Raw genomic sequence first — 27,715 nt, forward strand, 5'->3', positions numbered from 1 at the left:
CTAATAAAGTCGATATTTTTGGTCAAAATTACTTACAATTCTGAAACTTTCTTTTTTTCCGGTGGTGAGAAGCAAATTCTTTGATCGATTTCAGGCAATTTCTATGTAAAATATTTGTCGAATAGTCAAATGAACTCGATTTTTGTTCCTAGAAAATACTAAATCCGATACAAATTTTGTTCTCTAGTTTTATATCACAAAAAAATCAGTAGAAATCGATCTTAGAGAAACGATTAAAGAAAAAAAAACACTGTTAAAATGGTTTAAACGTATTTTTTTTAAAATGTTTTCACACGAATCTGAATCACAAGGTTGTAAGGGTGTTTTTTTTTTGTGTTTTCCCAATTTAGCCGTCGTGGGTACGAACAACGGACCATTTAATAACAACGCAGCGAATGGCGTTGCAGTAACTGGATCCACACAAAATCCATCACAATTGCATACGTCACATCAACGTACACATTCATTGCCTGTTAGTCCAGCTGACACTAATCATTATAATAACAATGAGACCAACAATAATTATGCACCAATGTCCATGGGCATCAGTTTGTTGGGTTCTTCCTCTGTCACTTCTTCTTATACTTGTTGTCAAACGTCATCATCAAACACCAATAATAGTTTTATATCAACAATGACACCAACCAGTTGTCAAGTTGCCACCGTCAACAATAATTCATCGCAGGCAACAATCGATCAAGTTGATTGTTTTATACCACCACGACGGGGCAGTATTGGAAATCGTAATACAAATAATTCTACGTCGAATAAACGTCATAATCGCAGTATGTATCTTTCACAAAACATGGTTAAGAAATCATTCATCAATTCTGTTACGTGGTTCATTCTAGGGCGCGGTTGAGAAGGGTGGTGGGGGGACTCTTGACAGGATACTGTCGATTGAACTATCCACCTTCATAACATGGTGATCTCTGATGATCCCACTTGTATGGAAGGTAATGAAACGTCCATACATGTTATTTGCACCTACAGAAATCTTCAAGGCGTTAGATTCAGAATGTTCAGGCTCGAAACCTTGGATTCATCTATCCTAGGAAAGATCCTGATGGAGAAGGCTTTCTACGTGGCATCTAGCCTCGACAAAATCCTTTAGCTTCATCAGATATTAATACGCCATGTCTTCGGGTTGAATGAACGCACAGAGGACTCTAATTCTAGGGGCTAGGGACCCACTTGTGGTATCTTTATGTTGAAAATGACAAGGGGAATCGATAGAATGATAAATTCCAAGCTAAAAGTGTTATCTAAGTATATTTCGAAAAGTCAATACTTTCTAAGTTATTGACTAATGAAATTCGGAGTATTTAACGTTAAATAACTGAAAATTTTGACGCTTTCTGAAAAAAATTAAATCATACACTTTTTAAAGTACTTATTAAAAAACCTTGAAAATGTAAAAAAGTTTCAAATCATTTTTCAACAGTTTCGATAGTGGCTAATTAAAGAATAGTCATTACCGACTGACATTTTCAAAAAGGTTTGTTTCCATAATGTCCCACAAGTGACAAGTGCACTTGTTGAAAGTGAACTAGTTGGTTTTATATTTGTGGGTAAACACTTTTTAAAAAAAGCTTTTGAGACATTCAGGCTTCCGTAATTTTGAGTGACAGTACGTTTATCAACTAACTTCATGCTGTTAAAAAAAAAGTGAAACTAGCCCTTTTTTCATAACGCGCTTAAAGAAATATAACTTCAATGACATTTACGTAACGTAATTATTGAATGATTTCTTTGACAATTTCTTTTTCAGAGTGTTTTGTTAAAATTAGTTTTGTTTTGTCTTTTGTCTTATGATTTGCATTTGTTTTTATTTTGGGTTTGGAAATCACGGGTTAAGGGTCTATTTTACATATTTATACACTGTCATATATGAACAGAACTGAATACTAACCGTCCAAGGGAATTCTTTTTTTCGAGATTTTCGAAGAAAAGAAATAGTGGATTTCTGTTTGTAAATATGGCCATGTATATTACACATATTATACCACTAACAAACACATAACTCTCGCCAAAAACAAAACAATATTTTCTTGTTTAAATGACAGGAAACTTTAAAGCCAGCAGCTAATTTATAAATGAGACATACAATTTTCGATCAATTTCTATTTGAATTAATGTAATGTCATTAATTAATTAATGGTTTAAAATTATAAAAAACAACGATTTGGCACCTAATTGGTGTTAACCAGAAGTGTGGTTAAATATATAAAATGTTTGGGCATCGAAATACTTCAATCCTTGAAATATTGACTAATACAGGGTGGACCATTTTAATCTATTATGGATAATAACTCGTTTTGTAGTCAAAATAAATCTCGATTCGATGCTTGGACATTGAAAATTTTGTCCTAAATCAAATTGGTAAATTTAAATGGTCTTTTTCTGCATATTTTTCTAACCATAAATTTTAAGAACTAATCCCAATTACATATTATTTTTCTACAATGAATCTTTTTTTCTTCCAGCAGGTTCTGGACTTAGTGGTACTCTAAGTGGATTAATTAGTGGCGATCGTAGTGGAGGAACATTCCGTGATAACATCAGTAACTGTTTAACAGGACGTGATCGATCTGATACATTTCCAACACGGGCACGTACAACAAGCGAAGGTCCACAATCAGCAGGTACAACAACATCGCGAACAATTGCATCCATAGTACATCATATGCGACCTCGATCGATGTACACACATGATGGACCCGCAAGTCCTCCATCAAATTGTTCCACGGATTCGGCTGGATCGTCATTGAGTATTGATGAAACAGATTGGGCTGGAGATGTTTGTGTACAATCATCCAACGATTGTTTAGCATCGTTATCGTCACGTTATGGACATTCTTTAACCCCAGATGAACATAATGTAATCTTCGAGGAAAATGATGAATGGGATAGGCCGTCATCGCTCCTTTCCTCGTCCTCATTACCAAAGAATTCACCAAACATTAGTTCTGGAATACATTCAGAGTCACCATCGGGTACAAGTTGTGGAAGTTCGCCGTTAGATGTGAACGCTGGCTACGTTCCAATGTGTCCAAGTGACACTGGTTATGTACCAATGTGCCCTAGTGACACAGGATATGTACCAATGAATTTATCGGGATACGTTCCAATGGGTCCTGTTAACAATGATAATTATCGTGTATCACCGGCCGCAAGTAACTGTTCCATTACGTCAGGAACACCTAGCACAGACTTACGATTCTCTGAATACCATTTAGATAAAGTCACATCATACATTCCAATTGACAATTGTGAATTCGATAATGGACGACCGCTTCGAACGTACAGTGTGGGATCCAAACCAACGCAACAACGAAACAATATCGATAGCTCACAGTTACATAACGATACGAGTTATCGTGTACGAGCGTTATCAGTGGGATCACATAACAAGAAGGGTGGTATGCGACGTAATTTAAAAGCATCAAGTGCCCCAGCTCCTCTGGTGGCTGGTTCACCAATGGGAGATTTAATGGAATTAGATTTTACTCAAAATAAATCAACCACGAAATTGAATTCAACACGAGATACATCGTATGTCGATATGTCTGGATCACTTAGTGCGTCCCCGAACAATAAATCGATTAATCATAGTAATTATAGTCCGTATGTTGATATGTCTGGGAAGAGTTCGTCACCTAAATCTCACGATGACAGCTTTAACTTATGGCGTAGTAATAATGAAACACCAACGTCTTCTTCAAGGACAAGCATGACGAATGACGGATACATGGACATGAGCTACAACAAACGGAAACAAACTTTATCACAATCATCGAATGCGTCCGATGATTACTTAAACATGAGTGGGGTTAATAATAATAAATCAACATCGTCATCGAGTAATAAACGCTCGAAAGATCGTCGCGAAAAGGCACGTTCTAAACCAATTGCAATCCAACCAATGAGTTCGTCACCAAAGAATGGTCCCCCAACTTATTTACCATTACAACAAACAACGAATCAAAGTCCAACATCACCTTTTTCCACGCTACAGCGAAATCGTAATCGAAAAAGTGAGTCAACTGCAATCAATTCTACACCAACCAGTACAGTATTCTCGGCATCGTCTTCAACGACAACAGCCTCACAAGTTGAACGAAAATGTCCTGTAGATGGTACAAGTGGGACAATACGTATTTACGACGATTATGCCCCAATGAAAATTAGTGGAAATGAAACGAATAATCGGACAACATCAATTTCGAATGATGATGAATACACCGAAATCAGTTTTGGTAATCAGAATGAACAATCGGATTATGTAAATTATAATCCATCACAACAGCAACCAAGATCGTTACCGATAACACGAACTGATACCGATGGTGATTATGCGATAATGCAACCGAGACAAGCGATCCGTAAAACATCAGTGCCACTATTTAATACAATCAACTCAATTAAATATCGACCAAAAATGACAAACTCAATGGCGCCTCAAGTAGTACAAATTGTAAAACCTGGTGCAAATATGACAAACCATCCGCAATCAAGTTTTAAACCAATTACAGCAAATTTACCAAAAGTTATTGACAATACAAACAAAGCTTCAACATCTCCAAAAACTGTTGATAATCTATTAACGCGACAGTTATCTTCCTTAAATCAACAGCAACAGAATCTAGATACCACGTCACCACCTATCGATTTACTACGCGCGTGTTCGATAACGAGAAGTGAGAATCAACAAAGACGGCCGAACTCTGTAAATAGTGAAACGGCCACCACCTCTTCAACAGTCACAACACCACGTCCATCGTCTGTGTCCAGTGAATCAAGTCTTTCACGATCAAGACCCAGTTCATCCTCTAGTGATTTAAATTCATCGAGTTCTACGCTAGTTGGTTCACGACCACCTTCAGTGAGTTCCGAACGTGAATTACACTATATCACCCTCGAACATGAAACAGTTTGTTCGAACGAAGCGGGTACAAAATCTCCAAGATGTTGTCATGAACAATCAACACCTCCAACATGTCAGTGTTCCTCGAACTGTGTTAGTGCTTGTAATAGTAGTGTTACGACAACATCTCCATCGTCTAGTGGCGTTACCACAACAACGACACCAGTGTATCAATACACATCAATTGACTTTGTTGCCACGGATGGTTTAAAACAAAATACAACCACGTTTTTACCAATTAAACATTGAAGTTCCGCCAAAAAAAACAAAAACATTTGTGACAAGTGAGGACATATTCCTCTGTCATTTAAATATATTATTAATTATGGCCAAAATATACCCCAAAATATATTTATTACAAAAAAAAAGTCTGTCACATCTCAGCAAAACAATTTTGAAGAAAAAAAATTAATTATTCCTTTTATAAATATTAAAAAAAAAAAATTGTACATAGAAATATTAATTTTATTTTTTAGGTTTAATATTAATTTTTAATTAATAGATGCATGTTCCTATTTAAAAATGAAAAAGAAAAGAGAAAACTCTCGTTGTCTCCTTTTTTATTAAAAATAATATTCAAACTAAAACAATATTTACAGGAATCGGATGGTCCTTTCATTTATTTTAATCATTCCCCTCCAATTTTCCTCGCCTCCCCACAATTTCCTTATTATTATGTATTTATTATTTTTTTAAAAAGGAATTTATTAAATATGAAAGGAGACCATCATACTTTAAATCCTGTCTGTATTTATTAATTTTGGAATAATTTTAGCTAATTTTTTTTTATTACAATTCTGCTCAGCGCGCTTGTTGAAAAAAATATATAGTGTGTCCCCGGATAAGGGTAAACTATACTTGTAAATTTTGTTATTTTGCATTTTAAGAAAAATAGTCAATCTTTATAAGAAGTTTTGCTTATTCTGAAAAGTATGTAGGAATATTTAAAATTTCTTAATAATGTACAGGGTAGCCAAAAATTTTGTATCACTATTTTTTTTGGGTAAACTACCCTTCGTACACGGAAGTACACGGATCTTCTTGATATTTTGTATAGGGTCATAATTTTTATTGCGAGTAACTTTTCTTAGTAACATTTCGAAACGAAGGGTAGTTTACCAAAAATAAAAGCAGTAATTCCAAATTTTTGGCTACCCTGTACATTATTAAGAAGTTTTAAATATTCCTACATACTTTTCAGAATAAGCAAAACTTCTTATAAAGAATGACTTTTTTTCTTAAAATGCAAATAAGAAAATTTACAAGTATAGTTACCTCTATCCGGGAACACACTGTATATATATATATATTTTTAATTCTTGAAATAACCGTCAATTTTTATAGAAAAATACATGAATTTTTTTGGGCAATTTTAAAGAATAATTCGTGTGAATTATAACCTTTAAAATAAAACGCAAAATTTCATAATCATTTGTTCACAATTTTCATTTTATTTTCAAGTCTAACTACCTGTAGGTAAAATCTCCAAAAATTCTACAAAGCATTTCTTGTTTGAAAGTGACAATAACCTGACGGATACAGCACACAATTTAGTCGTTACCCACGTAAATCGTACATTTTCGAGTTTTTTCGGGTTACCATATATGATACTACATAGTGCATATTAAATAGCTATTGTTTGAAACTGACAATAACTTGACGGACACAGCACACTATACAACAATTAAGGAGGAGGTCGCATTCAGGTGACATTTATTGAGAATTTATGTACTAGACTTGGAAAAAAAAATGAAATTGTGAATTAGGTCAATAATTTCGGGTACAAATAATTCGTACACCAAACAGATTAAATAATAAACAATATTTGTTTTTTTTTTTTTTTAATAATTCGAATTTATAGCAAAAAAAATGTATACGATAATATACTCTTAATTTTACACATTTTTCAAATTTTATTTTCCGTTTTAGTTTTTCTTTTTTAATTGTTATTTTAGTATTTAAATCCAAAAAGAAAAAAAAAATATTATTAGCGCAATTTAAGAAAAAAATTATTTGCGTGTGTTATTTTGTTGCGTGATTCAAATAATAATTTTCTTAAAAATTAGGCTGAATTTTCTTTTTAAATAAATTGTTTTAAGTGATGCAAGAGCGATTTTTAGAATAAATTTATTCGAACCGGTTTTTTGTTGGTGAAGGTATTTCTCGTTCGAATATTTTTCAAATTGAAAAACAGAGAGCTTAGGGTGTCCTAAAATTAACGCAAGCAGCAATTTTTGTTAGAAATCAAAGTTTTTAATTCAAAAATGTAAATTATTTCATAAAGTGATTGCGGACGATGTCAAATTCAAGGATTTGGACAGGCAATGGGTCCCTCCTTGAGAAAAACCTCAAGGGTCTGAAGTTTGGCCCGACTTTCTGAGTAGACATTGATGTGTGCCCCACTGTTACCTTTCGTGTTACAGATCCGAGCACCTCTCATTTAAGCGAAGATATCTGCATGAAAAATCAAATCTTGCGTTAATTTTGGAAACTGTCTATTTTAAATAGAGTAGTAAATCTCAAAGATATTTTTACAAATTTTGAATAATTTTCGATCATACAAACCTTCCTTCCCCGCCAACTAGATAATTTCTTTTGCAAGCTAGATGAAAAGATGAAAAACGAGAAATACGTATAGCAAAAGGTTCTAATAATTCTAATTCTGGTTCTTGTATCCAAATATATTTTTCATTTTTAAAATGAAAAATATTATATTGACTGAATATAGAAAAACACTTTGGGCAATAGTTACCCTCCAATCCCCCCCCTTCCCATAACACTTAACCTCCTTATTGACGACGAAGAGACGTTATTGGAAAATTGTAATTTACGCTATGCATCTATCGCGTGCGTATAATTGATTAGTATGAAATGCATATCTTTGGAAAATTCACATAATTTTTTTAGATAATATTTTGTAAATATATATATTGAAATTGTTGGAAAATTGTATTGAGAAAAAAAATGTAATTTATATATAACAAAAAAGTGAAAATTTTTTTAAACTTGTAATTTGAAAATTGTACCGTTAATTTTTTTTTTTTAGTTAAGAGTCGGAAAATTTTTTACCTCTGTACGTGATTGTAGGAAAAATTAGTATAAATATTTTCAATAATTATTTAAAAGCACCTTAGTCAAAAAAAAAGTAAACGAAAATGGAGGATTTTGTACAAAATCAATTCTCAAAAATTCCTATAAAAAAAAAAACGAAAATAATGTGCCCAAAAATTTGTTAATTTTTTCTTTTGTTTTTTTTTTTTTTTTTTTTATTTAATATTTTTTTTAATATTGTTGAAAATAGTTGGAATGAAAATCTGGAAAATTTTCAGGAACCACTTTTTAAATAAGAGTATTTATTACAGAAAAAAATTATATTTATAAAAAATAAACTACGCGTATACGTTCTGTAACCGAATACAGGAAAAATGTGAAAAATAATCTATACTCGATTTTCTGTCAAACATGAAACATCGAGAATAGAAATTGGTTCACATTCGACAAAAAAAAAAAATCCACTTGATGATAGTAGCAAAAAAAATAAATAAAAAATATTTAGCTTATTTTTATTAGTGAAAATATAAAAAAGTATATTGTTATTTTTCTTACAAAAATATTGAAAGAAAATTTTTTTAAACAGCACACACACAATGCTTTTAAAAAAGGAAATTGAGACACACAAAAATACAAACGAGGGGAGGAATCCATTCGTATATTTACAAAATTAAAAACGGGTAAAAAAACAGGTGAATAAAGTAGAATCATTTCTCTCTTGCACAGTCATTGCCGCGCATTATTCTGCGCATATTTTGACAGTTCGGGAAATATCCGGAAATATCCTGGTGCTCCCACATCAGAGATTATTCAATTGCCAAACCGTTCAAAAATCAAATATTTCTTCGTTAAAAATACCAAAAAGGCAGCATATTTGAAAAAATATAGAAAATAGAACACTTTTAATTTAACCAGAAAAGCCTGGTAAATTTTTCTTATGTGATTCCAAAATGAAAGACAAAGAATCTGATTGAACATGACCATCCCTCGTAAAAATTGTGTGTTTTCTTTTTTGGAGTTTTTATTTTATACAGAAAAACAAACCGATATTTATATAGCAGCTAATTATACCTATGTGTTCTTATGGTGCCCATTCAATTCAATTTTTAAAGTGGTAAATACGTCATAAGTAAAAAATGGCACCATTCAAAAAAAAAAACAAAACAAAAAAATTTAAGTAGTTGAATAAAATGACTTGGGATTTTATCCTAGTTATCAATAACGTTACAAATAATGGCACTTCTAAATTTTAGCTTAAAAGCTGTCTAGTGTTTGGTAAAAAAGGCTAAATTAGAAATAAACCGCTTACTTTTTTGCTAAAATTTGGTGGAATGTTGATATTTCTCTAGGTTTTGGCAAAAAGTAAGCGAATTATTTCATTTTGATTCTAGAAAAAGAGTGCCATATCCAATTTGGGATTTCGGCGAAACTATAGAAAAAAATATTGGCCTAATGAATACGATTTTTGTGTTATTTAGGGTCAAATTTGGAAATTTTTTTGTGATTTTTTGTCTTGGATTTCTATAAAACTCAGCACTTGTAATTTTGGCCCAAAAAATTCAAAAATCGTGTTAGTTTGATAATTGGATGTATAATTTCTGAAATATTGTCTAAAATTTCGTATGAAGAGCGATTTCAGGATTTATTTTACTAAATTTTGGTGAGTTTTCTTTTCTGAATTTACATGTTTGAATATATCTGTGAAATTAAATAAAACATTCCGTTTTTTATTGTCTTATAATTCAATAATTTTTCATATTTTCATGATTTTCTTGTAAAACATCCAAAAATATTTCAAGTCATTTTTTTTAATCAAAGAAAAACCAAAAGTTGACATATATTTGTGTCAAATCTGAATTCGAAATGAAAATGGTTACTTTCTTTTTCAATTTGATTTCAGTCAAGTCACACAAATTCAAATAAATAAAAAATCTTAGTGCGGTGCTAAAAAAAAAAGAAAAGAAATTTGTAGCTAACAAGAAAAAATGTACATTAAACAAAAAAAAAATGCTTCCTGTTTGAAAAAATAAGCTTTAAAAAGGACTTTATTTTTAAAAATGCCAAAAAATATCAAAAGTACCCCACACTTTTTACAAAAACGAAAAAAATTATTAAAAAAAAAAAAAAAATGTTTTAATATTTTTAATTAACAGAAAAAATATTGAAAAACTAAAAATGAAAATTGTTATACAGTGCCTTTTTCTCACTGATAAATTTAAAATGCTTTTAATTTTTTATTTTGGAAATCAAAATACCCGAAAGAGACAGAAAATAACAGAGAGAGATATTAAAAATTTTCTCTGTAAGCACGGTGTTGTATTAAATTCGATAAATAAACGATCATGTAGATGTCAGAGTTGTCGAAAGTATTAAAATCAATTAAAAACTATGTTATGTTCGATTCGATGTTTATCAAATTTAATGGGACATCCTGTACATGCCTGTGTGTGTGTGTGACGAAGATAAAACTATATTATGAAAATGTATCAAACAAAGAAAAAGTATATAGCAAATTTTGACAATGTGTACAACAATTTTAAACGGTTTGTTTTTGTTTGGAATCGTTTAAAATTCACCGATGAACGGACAACAGAACGGAACGATTTTTACAATAGCAAAAGAAAAAAAAAAAAACAAAACAAAAAAAAATATCGTGAACTTTGTATCCATTACAATTTAGTACTAGTTTTTAAGTAGCTTAAATACAAAACTAAAAAAAAAAAAAACATTTAGCCAAATATTTGAAGAATGATTGTTAAAATATTTTTAAAAAAAAAAAAAAGCTCGTAAAAAAATTTGAAAAAAAAAAACATTATTATTTTGTGAACATTTTTTTGTTATCAATTTTTTTTGTTATGAAAATTTTCTTTTTATTTGAGATTCTTTCTTTTATTTTGAACATATCAGTTTTATTTTTTTTGAAACGACCTAATATTTAAAAATTTTTAAAAATAAATGCTGCTTTTCACAAAATTTTTTCGTTTATCATTTTTTTTTCTCGTATTTGTACACACAGATAATAAAATTGGGTGAAATTATTTTATAATACTGTAAATTCGTTCGTTCTCAGCCCCCAGTTTTACGGTGAAAATTCGGAAAAGGACTGACATGAAAAAAGAAATATTTTAAAACGGAGCAACCAGTTATTGTCAAAAAAAGTTGAACGCTTGGAGCCATTTAAAGATATTTCAACGACAATATTATAAAGCGGCCATTTTGATGTTTCGTACTAGAATGGGAAATATTCCAGCGTTGAACGTGTGTGAATTGAGGATGTGCCTATTTAAAAAGTTGTTTTTAATTTTTCCAAAAGGAAAAAAGTCATTAATTGTTAAATCACAATAACTAGGCACTTGTTACAGGACATTTTAGTACAAAAAACCAAAATGCTGCAAAAATTTTGAAAATGGATCGATCTTTACCAAAGGATTAAGTTGGAAAATCCCAACCCTTTGATTTTCCATCTCATTTCTCTCTCTATTGTTATCAAAAAGCAGTGCTGGGAACTAAAATTTTAAGAAAGTATTATTAAGAAGAGAAGAAAGTTTTAAATGATTTTTGAAATACAGAAGAATAAAAAAACTACACCCAATTTTTGAAAGACATGAAGAAAAAAAAAAGATTTTGATTGATTTCAATCAAAAAATGCGGCAGAAAATTAAAAAAAAAAAGTATATTATATAAAAAAAAAAAATGAAAAAAAAAAAATAAAAAAAAAAACCTCAAGAAATATTTACCTCAAATAAAGAAACTTTTTGATTTGATTTCGTAAAAGTACCTGTTAATTACAAAATACTACTATAAAAAAAAAAAAATCTTTTTTGTTGCTCATTTTAATAAGTATATATAAATTATTTTGAGATGAACGTTATTTTTTGAGAAAAATATGTCTACGCCTCCCCATTAATATTATATCATCATAAAGTCCATCGCCTCATCCCCAAACCACTCATAACAATAGCCTCAATTGAAAAATATTCCAAATATCAATACCTGACTTCAATCCCCTGTCCCCACCCCCCATCACTCCTCCCACTTAACAACTATACATCATATTTATAATTAAATAACTAAAATAATAAATATATATAATATATAAATATTTATTTTCAGAAGAAAAACTACAAAACAAAAAAATTAAAATAAAAATAGAAAAAAAAAATGTTTTTTCTAAGAAGACTACCGATAAGTTTCACGTCACATACATAAAAAAAGAGTTGTATCTTTTGGAGAAAATGGATAAACAGTGACGTTTATGAAAAAATGTTTCAAACAAAAGTTGTTTATTTCTTTATAAGGAACATTTTTTACATTTAAACTTTTGTTCTATCTCTAACGGTTTACAGAATGGGTCTTCATTAACGAACTCGACCTCCTGAGTACGCTATAAAAATTTTAGCTTGATATTTTTTTTCGTTTTGAGTGACAGACAGACGGACAGACAACCTAAAATGGACTAATTAGATGATTTTATGAACACCCACATCAAAATTTTGTTGATAGCATCAATATTTTTAGGTATTTTGTTTATACTGTTAATGGGAAAATTGGAAAAGATATTAATTTTGATTTGTATGTGATGTAAACACTTAACGTAGTCTTCATTTTGGACAAGATTGGCTGTCATCAAAACAAAAAAAACAAAAGTCATTAACATAAGTGAAATGAGTTCGAATGTCATTGTTTAACAAATGAAAATAATTGCATTATTAACTATTATTGATGAACTGAATTAACAATTAAAGAAAAAGAGATGAAAAAATTTCATTTTTTCTTAAAGAATTTGGAATTTTTTCCTTTTTTTTTGGAACCTATTACTGCCATTTTGAAATTATACGTGTTCATGATTGATAAAGTGTTTTTTGAGATAAGTATATTTATGCCTATTTGAATGAGAAATATTTTTGAATATGTTGTTAGTAAACAAATTATTTATAGGTTATGATTTTAGTTTTTTGTTGACAGTTTTCCTCTCACAATCTTGTCCAATTAACTTTTATGTAAAAACAACAAAAAAAAAAGTCGCTACTGCTCCTCTAACGTAAAAATAAGCAGTGCTTTTATACACTAATTCATTGTGGTAGCTTTGTATTCAAAGAAAAAGATGAGCAAAAAAAATGAGCTACATTATTATTAAAAAAAAAAAAAAAAAAACAAACAAAAACTATTGATAGTTATTTATTATAAACAGAAAATTGAGTAACAAATATTTTGTTTCGACTGTACATCCTATTATTATTATTATACTAATTGTAACTAAAAAGAAATAAAAAATGAAAAAATAATGTTTAGATTTTAAGTAATTATGAATAAAATATTAAAATACATGAAATATTCGTTATTTCAATCTGTACTTCATTATTCATGGACTTTCCGAGGATGCTCTACCGCTCTATTTCCAATAACTCTTCTTTTCACAATGCAATTTCAAGAAAATGGTAAATTCTACAATTTAAAGTTACGATCTTACAATTTAAGGTAAGTAAAAGGTAAGTTCATAACTTTTTCCTCTAAGATTTAATAATAATAATAATAGAATTTTTATTTTTTTCTATACCATCTTTTCTTTCAGAACAAAATTATTAACTAATTAATTATTTAGTAAAGGTAAGTATTTAGTTAATTGTATGATTATTAACAAGTCAGGTGGCTGTGTGGGTTTAGGACAAGCCTACGAAATTAAGGTACCCGGGCTCGTATCCCGGTGGCGTATAACATTTTTACTTTTAAAGTAAATGAATTTTTCCTGATGTTCAAAATTTTTCATTCATTTTATAGTTTAAAATTTAAATTACTATTATTTCATAATTCTAAAATACAAATAGTAGCTTTTCGACTAAAATTTGAACAGAATTTGTTACAGAAAAACATAAAAAAATAAAGTATAAATTTTAAAAAATATTTCAGTCAAAAATAGAAATTTCAAAAAAAACTATTAATTTAGACGGTGTTGCGATCTATGACAAACTCGTTGAACTAACTATTAATTTCGACTGTAATGCCATCTATAGTAATACTGTTGAACTAACTATTAATTTCGACTGTAATGCCATCTATAGTAATACTGTTGAACTAACTATTAATTTCGACTGTAATGCCATCTATAGTAATACTGTTGAACTAACTATTAATTTCGACTGTAATGTCATCTATAGTAAACCTGTTGAACTAACTATTAATTTCGATGGTAGTACTGTCGGTAATTACTTAAACTAACATTTTTCCTCGATTTATTTTAAGTTAAAAAATTTTAAAAGTTTCTATTCAAAACAATATATTATATTATATTATTATAATAATTAATATAAATAAATAAAAACGTTATATATTTTAAATTTTGTTTGTTTTTTTTCTATACCAGTTTTCCTTTCAGAACAAAATTATTAACTAATTAATTATTGATGAAGGTAAGTATTAAGTTAATTATATGGGTATCAATAAGCCAGGTAGCTGTGTGGATATAGCACTCGCCTATGAATCATGGGTACAAAATTATCAATTAATTAATTATTTACTAAAGGTAAGTATTAAGTTAATTATGTGTTTATATATAGACCAGGTAGATGTGTGGATATAGCAGTTGCATTTGAAACCAAGGTACGCTGGTTCGTATTCTGGTGGGACTAAATAAATGAATTTTTCTTTTAAGCAAATTCTGATTTTTATTTTCATTTTTTTTTCAAATTTCCGCCACAACATGTTTGCCTAGTACAAATGATGAAAAAATTAGTGTTTTTTCGTTCAAAAACTTCAATTTTTTTTCACATTTCTACTAGGAGAACATCATGGACGGACGGAATTAGTAGTACCTGATAGAAAGGTAATTGTTGTCACCTCGTAAGTCAGAAAGTTAGTGGTCTGCACCCCCGTGTTTGGTGAGTATGACTTCGGGACAGACCAATAACTTTCTGTCAAAATAAAATTTTAGACTTTCGGGGTGAAAACACTTACTTGCCTTTTCTCCCTATCAGGAACTACTAATTCCCACTTATGTTCTCCTAGTACAAATGTTGAAAAAATTGAAGATTTTTTCGTACTTTTTTTATGAAAAAGTTTCAATTTGATTGAATGGAGGAAAAAATGATTGATTTTTTTCACATTTTTACTAGGAGAACATGATGAACAGGAAGGAATTGCCTGACAGGTAAGTAATTGTTTTAACTTCGAAAATCAGAAAGTTTTTTATTGGTCTGTTAACTTTTTTGGTGAGTGGAAATTAAAAAAAAAATTAAATTATTAAGAAAGAAAAAGTAGGATAGAAAATTTGAAAAATAAAACAAAATTTAATAAAAACAAAAAAATTAATTATGTTAGTAAAATTGATTTCTCCGGCATAATAATTACTTAACTAATCAAAAATTAATCGGGCCAATGCTGGATACGAACCGATGGACTCTATAACCCAAGGCGAGTGATCTACCCACTATTCCAACTTTGACATATTATGATTATCAATAATGTAATATACATACCTTTTACTCACCTATTTTTAACTTATCCATTCCGTATTTCTGTTTACTTATCTTCTTCCAATAAACTTACCTATAAATGAATAATTGTAGTAATATTTTGTTAAAAATGTAGGTTCTGTTTGATATTCCTGAAATCGATGTAAAGGATAAAAGATAAAGGTAGGTATAATATTGAATATTAATAATTAAACCAGAAAAATTGATAAAAACGTTATTTTATTATATATATTTATTTGTACATATTTCACCTAAAAAATAAATATGAATGAATAAAGATGGTATTTTTATAAAGTATAAAATCAATTTTCCGGATAACGTTTTCATTTTTTCTAAATTAATATAAATAAATAAAAATCGTTACAAATTTAAAATTTTCTAGTTCCACTTTCGTACTTATGTCATAAGTAACTCTCCTGTCAGGGGGTGGGAATTTAAATTATCATAGATCATGATTTTAAAGAGTGGGATGTATTTATGATAATTTAAACTTCTACCCCCTGAAAGAATAGTGATTTATGACATATGCATGACTGACGTTATTTATAATAAGAGGGCGGGGTATGTAGATAATTTAAACTATAAAAAGAGTGGTAAATTTTGAAAATCAGAAAAAATTCATTTAATCTAAATAAAAATGTTATCCCCACCACCGAATCCGAACCACCGTACCTTTGTTTCACAAGCAAGTGCTATAACCACACAGCTATTTGGATTGTTAACTAACATTAAATTATGTTAAAACTTACCTTTACTAAATAATTAACTAGTTAATAATTTTATTCTGAAATGAAAAATTGGATAAATAAAAATAAAACAAAATTTAAAATATATAACAATTTTTATTAGTTTAAATTAATTTAGAAAAAATGAAAACGTTATCCCGAAAATTGATAATAAACCTTGTACTTATCTTTTTTCAATAAACTTAGTATTCATTTTACTTTTAATGACCTTTTTTATTAAACATACTTATTCCTTATTTCGATGTAAAGAATAAAATATAAAGGTAGGGATAATATTAAATAATAATTAAATCATAAAAATTGAAAAAAAACGATATTTTATCATATATATTTGTACATATTTCAACTAAAATAAATATGAATGAATAATAAAGGTTACTTAATGGAGTATAAAATTATTTTTCGGGATAACGTTTTCATTTTTTCTAAACTTTCAACAATTTTATCGTTAAATTTTTATATCTAGTAATAGATTATTATTATTAGTATATAATCTAAGATCATAGATATATATAACATATCGATGATAGATCATAGATATATATAACATATCGATGATATATCATAGATATATATAACATATCGATGATATATCATAGATATATATAACATATCTATGATATATCATAGATATATTCAGAGACTATAATCATTAAACCGATATACTCTCTATATCACTATATCATAGATTACTATTACATCATCTTTGTTCTGGATTTGTTCACCAGCGTGAATTGATACTTAAAAGTTGGATAAATAAATTTTAATAGAAATAATATTAAATATTAAAAGAAAATGGCAAATAATTCATTTGTTGATACAGACAATTATTTTTTTGTCAATAGAGAAAATATTAAAGTTGAAAAAGAATTACATACAGAACTAATTATTAAAAATGAAATATTAGATGAAAATGTTGTAATGGAAGGTGGAGGACACATTACAAATGAAGAGGCAGGCAGCAATGATAGTGATAGTGTTGTGAGTGTAAAACATGAACTTGTGAGTGATGAAAATGATAAACAATTGTACACAATTAATTATGAAAATATTAAACTTGAAAAAGAATTACATACAGAACTAATTATTAAAGATGAAACTATTTTAATGGAAGGTGGACACATTACAAATGAAGAGGTAGGCAGCAATGATAGTGATAGTGTTGTGAGTGTAAAACATGAACCTGTGAGTGATGAAAATGATAAACAATTGTACACAATTAATTATGAAAATATTAAACTTGAAAAAGAATTACATACAGAACTAATTATTAAAGATGAAACTATTTTAATGGAAGGTGGACACATTACAAATGAAGAGACAGGCAGCAATGATAGTGATAGTGTTGTGAGTGTAAAACATGAACCTGTGAGTGATGAAAATGATAAACAATTGTACACAATTAATTATGAAAATATTAAACTTGAACAAGAATTACATACTGAACTAATTATTAAAGATGAAATATTAGATGAAAATGTTGTAATGGAAGGTGGAGGACACATTACAAATAAAGAAGAAGGCAGCAATGATAGTGATAGTGTTGTGAGTGTAAAACATGAACCTGTGAGTGATGAAAATGATAAACAATTGTACACAATTAATTATGAAAATATTAAACTTGAACAAGAATTACATACTGAACTAATTATTAAAGATGAAACTGTTTTAGAAGAAAAATCATTTGTATGTGATATTTGTAATAAAAGATGTACTACATTATCGAATTTAATTAAACATAAACGTATTCACACTGGAGAGAAACCACTTTCATGTGATGTTTGTAATAAAACATTTTCTTATCAATATAATTTAGTTGAACATAAACGTATTCACACCGGAGAAAAACCATTTTCATGTGATGTTTGTAATAAAACATTTACTCAGAAAGGTTGTTTAGTTAGACATAAACGAATTCACACCGGAGAGAAACCATTTGTATGTGATGTTTGTAATAAAACATTTAAACAGAAAGGTGATTTAGCTATACATAAACGCATTCATGGTGGAGAGAAACCATTTTCATGTGAAATTTGTAATAAAACATTTACTCAACAAAGTAATTTAGTTAGACATAAACGTATTCACAGCGGAGAGAAACCATTTTCATGTGATGTTTGTAATAAAAGATTTACTTATCGACATACTTTAGTTGCACATAAACTAATTCATAGTGGAAAAAAACGATTTGTATGTGATGTTTGTAATAAAACATTTAAACAGCAAGGTGATTTAGTTACACATAAACTAATTCATACCGGAGAGAAACGATTTTTATGTGATGTTTGTAATAAAAGATTTACTTATCGACATACTTTAGTTAGACATAAACTAATTCATAGCGGAGAAAAACCATTTTCATGTGATGTTTGTAATAAAATATGTACTACATCATCGAATTTAGTTGCACATAAACGTATTCACACCGGAGAGAAACCATTTTCATGTGATGTTTGTAATAAAACATTTATTCAACAACATCATTTAGTTTTACATAAACTAATTCATAGTGGAGAAAAACCATTTTGATCCGATATTTGTAATAAAACATTTATCGGGTATTCACAGTCGATATAAAGCAGAAACAAATTTCTAAATAAAATAAAATCGCTGTTATTTGATGTTCAAGATCTCAAAAGAAGTAATTTATTTTGATATAAAAATGCATTTGTATATAAATTGAAATAATGATAAGGATCTTCACACAAGGACACAATTTTTGGTTGCAAATTAGTCCTTTTTACTAGTTTAACTAATATGTCAATCAAAATGAAGATTAATGTCAATAACCACGGAGACCGATTGATGGGAACCCCTAAATCAACTTCCATGATGATGGCTAGTCATTTTATTTGTCAGCTTATCAACAAATGTAGAAATATCGAAGCAACATTGTTTATAATGGATAATTTATAATTTAAAAAAAATGTAACAATATAAATAAATTGAAGATGTAGAATAAAAATCTAGTCCTTATTTTTGAATTCCTAGACCAATCTTAATAAAAATCATCCATGACCTACGCATTCTGTTAAAATATATCCCCTTCAGGACCCACAATAAAAATATTTAGCTAGATTATAAAATTATTAATTAGCTAGACCGGTTTCGATTGCTTTGGCAATCCTCTTCAGTAGCAATCCATGATCTAATAAGTTTTTTGATTTTTCTCGAATTTCCATAAAAAAATTTTTTATATACATACAAGACAGGACCTGTTCGAGATAATCACAAAAATAAAATAAAAAAATATCATCCTGATAGCTTAAAAAATTTTCAAGTGATTAACGCGCATACAAAAAATGTTATTACGGGACACTCACTGACACTTTTTCTGAAAAGAATGACTAATTAAATAATTTAAATGATTTTTTACTATAATAAAAGCTATATTTTGGAATTTATTTTTAATAAATATAATTAAAATTAACAGAATACAAAAATTAAAAACCTTTTTTTGTGTGGCGATATTTTTAAATTCAAATTTCCAAGATTTTATTGCCGTTAGCCGTGTAGATATACAATATTTTCATGGAAAGTGAACACCCGAATGACAATTGATTCATACTACAAATAATAGAGAATTTTTTCTTGCACTAAATTACAGGAGTTGTTTAAAAAAAATAGATAAATAGATTCAGTATCACCAAAGAATACAGATTAATCTGTATTATGTATTCTTTGGTATTACTTACTGAATAAATGCTCAAAATCCTTACAAATTTAGAGGACGGAAGTGCCGCCATTTGGAGAAAAACCGTAACGGTCTATGTCTATCTCCGTAATCATGCCAAAAATTGTAATAACTTTTATTGTAGATAATTTCTTATCTTTTTTAAACTTACTTGTTTACAGCTATCGTTAATTAGACTTATTGTGAATTTTGAAAATAAAAATATCGGACAAAAATTCGCATTGTGGAGCGTCCAATGAAGACGATACTCTTACTGACATTTTCCTAAGGTTGTTATGAAGAAAATGCTATTTAATGACAAACTTTCCAAACATTGACAATCAATTATTTATATAATGAGGAAAGCCTAGCCAAAATATGAAGTCATTCCTGTTCTTCGATTTCGAAAATATGAACCATCGTAAAATGTCAACATAAACATTTCAGTGTTGTCAGACTTTATTCAAAAGATATTTTTAATCATCAAAATCTCTTCGAAATAATTAAATATAGAATCTATAATAATTGGCAGTAGATACTTCGTTCTATGGATGGTAGAAAGAAGCCTTCTTTCTACTATGTAGTCTTCTTTCTAACTTCCACTTTCATAACAACCTTAATAAAAAAAATTAATTTTTTTAGAATTAGAAGTGAAACTGCTTTAGAAGCAGCATATTAGAAATTTTCTATTGAAACTCAACAGAGCGAATTTGAAAAATATTTCATTTAAAAAATACTTACAAACTTCTTTTATTCACTTAAGTACAAATTACAACAAAGACTAGATTTCTTTATGACTAAAAAAGAGACAGTACTCCGTTTTCTCTTCTCCGTCTCCTGACCAAGTACTGTCATTTCACAGTTTGTGCCTTTTCTTTTATATCAAATTTTCTTTAGGGAACAATTTCAAAACCAGTTCAAATTAATGTTCCTAATAAATAATATTTACAAAGTTGTGTACTTTTTTTTTTGTTCAACAATATTCCTTTTTTTTTGGATTTAACAATTTTTACATGTAAAAGATCCGAAAAATTAGAAGTGTCCATCAATTGATTTGCTTTCGTTCAATTTAAATTACGCGCCATTTCGCGGGACCCTTATAATTTATTTGCTAACATTCCTTAAAATTAAAAGCTTAAATTTAAGTTTTTCTAATTTAAATAATCGAGTTGGGAGATAAGAAAATTGAAGACGATACTTTATTTACGTAGGTGAGTATTCCTTCCATGATGGCAGCTAAAAGGCACTTCTAGTCATGCTAGAAAGATGTTTTATTTTTTAGTTGTATACATGCTAGAGAGATGGAATTTTGACCAATCGACTCTAAATAAAGTTAAATTAATAAAATACGTCGATAACTTTCATTACCCACATCGCAATCCCCTGAAAATGGGAAAAGCATCTGCCCTTTTCATTTCTGTTCATGTTAGACAGTCCGGGTTTTTTCCCTTCGACGTGGAACAGGTTCAAAATAACAGGATCATCTGTAAAACGTAAATTTTTTCTTCTCAATCCTTCGAAAGATGGGTAAAATATTCCCCAAAACTATCCTTTTTCTTCTATACATGCTAGAGAGATGCGGTCCATTTGGTTAGAAATTTCTTCAAACTAATGATGTTATTCGATAAGCTTCATCACCACCTCCTAAAAAATCACCGCCTAAGCTACCCTTTTAACTTCTGTCAAGAACAGCAACTGCCTCGGGAGACAAGTGAGAAGATCCCTTTACGAGAACAGCGAGTTTTGTTTATATACTGCAATTTATCATGTTATCAAAATATGAATTTTTACCTAATATTGAAATTTCACCATTCAAGTATTTGGCCTCTGGTGTACAAATTTACTCCCAATAATAATGAAAATTTTTCAGCACGTCATGCACGTAATTGGCCAATTCTAAAAAGTTTGATAATGACCACACCCCGTTCTTTAATTTTTAAATATTTCGCCTATATCAATTATTTTTTGGACATCATAAACTATTTATTCAAGAAGTAGGCCGATATTGTCAAATTTTTAAAAATCATACTCTTTATTTCTACGAAAATTTTCATATCCGGGATCTTTTCTTTCAAGATTCCTGGAAAATTTTTAATTACGCGGCAATCTTAAATTCCAGAGAAATATTCGGATATTCAGACAAGTAGACAATTAAATAAAATATTCAAAAATCAATTATGATACGAAACAGAAACAGAACATCCGTTCTTAAATTAAAATCTTCCGTTTTAAATAGGAAATAAATGGATCATAATACATAAAATAAAATCACAATATTTTTAAATGCAACCGGTATGATTTTTTTTAGCGGGCCATACAAGTTCAATATTTTTGTTCCCTATTCCCTCGACAGGAGTATATTGTTACAGATTTAACAAAACTTAAGCTCCAAAACCAGTGATAAAAATTATGAACATTTATGGCCAACTTTAAATCAAGATATGGCCCTTTATATAAATACTGAATAAAAAAATTAAAAAATATAAATACGACACCTAATTCTCACGACCCATAGCTTTGGCAGACCTTGAGTAACATTTGGTAGACATTTCATCACAGGAGTGACAACGTTTGAAAAACTTAAGAATAGATTCGTCGTGAGAACAAGACTTCAAAAAAAGGCTTAAGCAAATTTTAAATATTATTTTATCTTTTTTTTTTTAGGCACGTTATATATATTTATATCAATAAACTTGGCGACACTGACTTTAAATTTCAAACCATTTGTTTCAAGTCTAGCGACCCACCAACAGAATTAATTACGTAATTAGTGAAAAGGAAAATAACGTTCACAGTACTAGTCGTTGGGGCGTAATCGCAGAACGATTAAAAGTATTTGTTACAGGCGTTATTTACGGAGATATATCTAGTGTGGAAGTTTATGGACCTAGAATAACAAATAGATTCTTCTTGCTCAATATACGACAATTTTTCTTCACCATGTTGAGAGTTGTCCAGGTTTGTAGTACGAAAGGTTACAGTGGGCAACATATCAGCATCATCTCACAACAAACAGCTGCTATATTACCGCAAAGGCGGTATATTTAGTCAACAAAATAACGTCTATAACACATTATTTTAATCGTCGTTCGATTACACTTCAAACGGCCATCATTTTGCTTTTCAATAATTATGTAATTCGACCTATAAGAGATCGCCACAATTAATGAAGTTTGAAATTTTATCAGTCAGTGTCTCCAAGTCTACAATGTGGATGTATGTGTTCGGTTGTCTCTCTTAGGTTGGCAGTAATTTATTTATAGAATAGTTGACCCCTATGTTTTTATTCGACGTCCTAATTTATTTAAACGATTACCACCATTTTGATAAAAACCATTACCAACTAATTCTTTTCGACCATTTTTACTACGTGATTCAAATAATACATCAGAGTCTGTATCTGATTCGGATATCACCATTTTTTGACCTGAAACTAATACAAATCACAAATTTATTTTTATCACTGCTAATCAGTAGGCTAATCAAATAGAATCAATAAAAATGTAAGTAATTAATATCATACAGTATGTCAACAAATTTGACAAGCCCGTACTATGATGTCATGTCCGTATAAAAATTTGAATTTCCGTTTTAGAAATTTTTAAATGCCCTCACTGAATTTGTACTTTTACTAATTAATTTTAAGTAATTAAAAAGATCTTAATTACTAAAATAATGGTTTAGTTGAAATGTTCAGTCATTAAATATTCCCTATTGTTTCGTTTTATACACTTACAATTTGACTGATCATCGTCTTCAAGTAACGCATATTTTGGTGGTCGTTGATTCGAAGTGCGTACACGCCGTTGTTGACAAGCTCGACTACATAAGAATGCTATACCCCAAATAAAACCAGTAACGCATAAACCAGCACTACATAAACCGACTACGACATACAAAACACTCCATTCTACAAAGAGAAATTACGAAAATTATTTTTATTTCAACACAAGAACATTAAATCTTGAATATTTACCACAATCAGCTTCACCACGTCCAAAATATTTCTCAAATAAATTTTGCATCCAAAATGCTTCACAAAGACAGCGTCGTGTATGTTCATCGCATACACCGTGCGACGAACAATTATTTTGACAAATTGTTGTACGTAGTGATGCGACAGATAATCGTAGTAAACTGCTATCACGGTATAATTTATCTTTTAATAAACGTTCTAACTCAATTGCGGTCAAAACTTTATTTTCAGCAGTAGGGGATCCATTTGCTTGATGAGCGGTTAAGGAGACTACGGCTCTGCCTCCAGGTTGTTCGGTTCGAATCTAATATTAATAAATTAATAAATATTTGTTGCAAAGGATTATCTAGGGCCGTCTTTAATTTTTTCGAAACGCTGGGCACATAATGATCGTGGGTCCCTTGTTTTTTTTTGGAAAATTTCATTTAACAGCTAGAATTTGGCGCCCAAAATAAAGTCGAAAATTAGTCATTTAGTTTGTTTGTTTATTACGATTTCACGCAAAAACTACTGAATGGATTTGAATAGATAAGTGCCCAGCGTGTCCAGTAGAAAAGAGGGACCTGGAGGTACATCGAAATTGCAAAAACAACAGTTATATTAAACTAGTTAATATTTACCATTCGAACAGTTAATGTAGCTTCATCGCGTACTAACAAGCCCAATTCCTGCATCACACCTTTAATTTGAGATTGTGTAAGAGTCCGTGCCTGTGCACCAAGCGTTAATTCCACCTCATTCACCAACATCGGATCAGGTTTAACCATAACAGATGCGGTATCTTCATCCGATAAACCATCCTCATCGAATACCTTTAAACGGAACACATAACGACCGGGTTCCAAATCACCTAACATTAATTCCGCCGTCCGATCAGAATTTCCTAAAATATTTCCAATAGCTAACGAAATATCATCTCTAGTCCATTGCCATACGGCAATTCCAACATCGTCATGAGACCCAGAACCATTTAGAATCACTAACGTTTGTGGTAGCTCGATTGTACGATCACCTCCAGCATTAGCTTTTGGACGTTCGTTTTTCACTTGTGTCACATTAACAACAACTAAATCGGTTGCAGCATTCCCGCTATCATCTGTGACAGTTAAACGAAACACATATTGACCCCGTGTCAAATTAGTAACATTTGTTTTCGAAGCATTTGCATTCTGGATAAAAACATTCGATGGTCCTGAAAGTGACTCCCAATGATATTGTAAAATATGTTCACTGCTACTACTTCCATCCAAAATTGTCCACGTCTGAGGTAAGTTAATTGTTTGATTAACACCAGCATGAGCTTCTGGGGGTTTGTGAGATGCTTGCTTTACAAATACATGTACTTCTGCGGAATTACTTTGTCCCGCTGAATCAGTCACTCGGAGTACAAACGTATAATAGCCCTCCTCCAGATGGGATAGTTTTAAATATGGTGATCGTGTATTTTGCATATCAACAGCTTTATTTGCATCACTAGGTCCTTTTGTCCATTCCCATGAAGTAATTTCATGATCATCCGTACTTAAATTTCCGTTTAAAGTTAGCTCGTTATTTGGTAAATAAATAATTGCATCTTGTCCTGCATTCGCGATCGGTGGATAATCTGTTAATTTCATAACAGTAATATTCGCTGTTGTTGAATTTGTTGCCCCATCTGTATCCGTCACAGTTAATTTAAATGTATAATTCCCAGGGATTTTTAAATCGGTCAGTTGTAACATGGCGGTGTCCGGTAAATGTGGGCTATATTCCAGCGGACCGCGATGTAACTCCCAATGCCATGATTTAATACCATCATCGTCAGAACTTCCAGAGCCATCCAAAACTGCTCCGGTTGTTGGCAATCTCACAATTTGTGTTAGAGGAGTAATTTTAACAATTGGAGGTTTATTAATACGTTTTGGAGGTAAAACTGTAACATTTGCTAAAGTTTCCCCGAATGAATCCGCATTTGAGACAGTAACCCGGAATGTATAAAGTCCTTCAGTTAAATGTGTTAACCGTATGGTAGCTCCATTTTTATCTAAAATCATTGTTCCTTCGGAATTTTTCGGGCGTGTTAACAATTTCCACTCGTAAGTGTACGGTTGATCACTGGTAGGTGCTATAAATGCTGACAATGTTGTCTCACTTTCTGGTAAACGAACTTCTTTCGATAATGCCGATACAATTAATTGTTTTTTAGCTGGTTTTGAGGTGGAAATCTCATGAATTGCCTCATTTTCACGTTGACAATTTCCGGTTGTGTTCATAAAGAAACCGGGCATACAAATACATATTTTTGTGTTAATATTTTTAGGATCTAAAACGCATTCTTCGTTTTCGCGACAATTCATTGTTGTGACACATTCTTTTTTTGCACTAATTGGTAAGGGAATGTTTTCGTAGCCACTTTCATCGGCGGCCATGTCATCATTGGAATATTGGACGTCACCCACATCATAATGATCTGTCCCTAAAATCAAAATTTTTTATTTTAATATTTTCTTATCTCAAATTATATATTTCTTACTAAAAAATGCTTTTTATTGAAATGGGATTTCCAGTTTTTGAAAACATACAATATTTATTCATCGTTTATAAAAGAGCGGTAAGAACACATGTCTAGGCCCCTAAACAATGTAAAAATCAGACCACATGCCTTTTCTCCCTTTTTCTTTAGCCTTCGTAAATCAACTTGCCGTCTTTTTTATCTTTCCCAGTTTCCCGTGGCTCCTAGATATTTTCCTAACCCTCCTCTACTGGTTAATCCTTCACTGATCCAATCTACATAACGATTTTTAACCATCTAGCCAGTGACGGATTAACCATTATTCAGATTAGGCGACTGCCAAGGGGGGCCCACATCGACTAGAGGCTCCGGGGAAAGGCCAAGAGAGAAAAAGACAAATTTGAAGGAATAATTTTTATATAAAGGGCGCCAAGTTGATTTATGAAGGCTGAAGGAAAAGGCAAATTTTTAGGAGAAGAGTCGTCAAGGTGATTTATGAAAACTAAAAAAAAAAAAACGCCGTCTGATTTTCACATCGCTTAGGGGCCCCGGAAAATTGCATTGCCTACAGGATACCTTGTACATTTGACGTCAAGAGTGAGTCGCTGAACATTAAAATTTTCGAAAGTAGAGATTCTTATTAAGCATAACTCTTTTCGTAAACCTTATAATAAAAATAAAAAAGTTTTCCATATGTAACCAACTTAAGTAGACATTAAGAATAAGAATAAAATACCTTGTAAATCATCCAAATGGCTCGATATTTGTGGATCATTCTCAATATATTCAGTCCAAGTAACATCAGACACAGGTCGAACTAAAACTAACACGGATTGTTGATCCAGACTAGGCTTCGATAATGGTAAACACAATTCATCACTAGAACATTGAACATGATAACACGTTGTATTATGCATAAAAATCACATTACATGTTTTAATATTTCGACAACATGTTTTTAAACATCCTTCCAGCGAATGTTCATAATCAATATGGGTAAAAATCCCCGCTGATTGATTACCGCGCGGAGCATATCCTGTAAATTGTTTTGGATACATATACGGACATAATCCGGATGGAGTTGTCTCGTACGGATTATTACCACGAAAATAGGAATTTGTACCGAATGGTACATAAATTAAAATTAAGAAAACAACACTTTTTACGAGTACACTCATTTTTTTAATGGCTAATTATCAACTAATTAAAAGCTAAAAAAAACCACACAGGAACATTTAAAATAAAAACAGGAAATACTGATTAAAAAATTAGGGCTGGTGTATGCAATCAACCCACACTTTGGTGTAAAATTAGCAGGTGTTTTTTTGTGTTATCAGCGATAGGGGCTCACACTACATTTTATAATACTGGGAAAATTTTTT

The 27,715-nt window shown here is 30.2% G+C and overlaps 3 protein-coding genes across 9 annotated transcripts in view; 2 read left to right on the forward strand and 1 right to left on the reverse strand.

Annotated features, from left to right (window-relative positions):
• The window catches only part of LOC123301551 (insulin receptor substrate 1), a 97,485-nt gene extending 92,179 nt beyond the window's left edge, over positions 1–5,306 (forward strand). For 4 of the 7 annotated variants that reach the window (XM_044884339.1, XM_044884342.1, XM_044884346.1 and 1 more), the window contains 2 exons: positions 351–785; positions 2,487–5,306. In XM_044884339.1, the coding sequence (XP_044740274.1) occupies positions 351–785; positions 2,487–5,176 (3,125 nt within the window). In that variant the 3' untranslated portion in view covers positions 5,177–5,306. The remainder of the gene's footprint in view (positions 1–350; positions 786–2,486) is intronic. The other 3 variants (XM_044884340.1, XM_044884343.1, XM_044884344.1) reach the window with 3 other exon arrangements.
• An 11,808-nt stretch (positions 5,307–17,114) lies between these two features.
• On the forward strand, positions 17,115–20,531 carry LOC123300340 (zinc finger protein 354C-like). The gene is made up of 6 exons (XM_044882903.1): positions 17,115–17,199; positions 17,272–17,382; positions 17,455–17,565; positions 17,653–17,759; positions 18,417–18,609; positions 20,509–20,531. The coding sequence occupies exons 1-6, from the start codon at positions 17,115–17,117 to the stop codon at positions 20,529–20,531; spliced, it is 630 nt and encodes a 209-aa protein (XP_044738838.1).
• LOC123301560 (dyslexia-associated protein KIAA0319-like protein) lies at positions 19,655–27,526 on the reverse strand. Its single transcript, XM_044884362.1, has 5 exons — positions 27,070–27,526; positions 24,463–26,297; positions 23,843–24,146; positions 23,603–23,776; positions 19,655–23,299 (listed from the first exon to the last, which is right to left on the reverse strand). Exons 1-5 carry the CDS (start codon positions 27,509–27,511, stop codon positions 23,142–23,144), a joined length of 2,913 nt encoding a protein of 970 aa, XP_044740297.1. The 5' UTR covers positions 27,512–27,526; the 3' UTR covers positions 19,655–23,141.
• Between the last annotated feature and the right edge of the window lie 189 nt (positions 27,527–27,715).

This window comes from Chrysoperla carnea, chromosome 5, assembly GCF_905475395.1.
Source record: "Chrysoperla carnea chromosome 5, inChrCarn1.1, whole genome shotgun sequence".
Lineage (NCBI taxonomy): Eukaryota > Metazoa > Arthropoda > Insecta > Neuroptera > Chrysopidae > Chrysoperla > Chrysoperla carnea.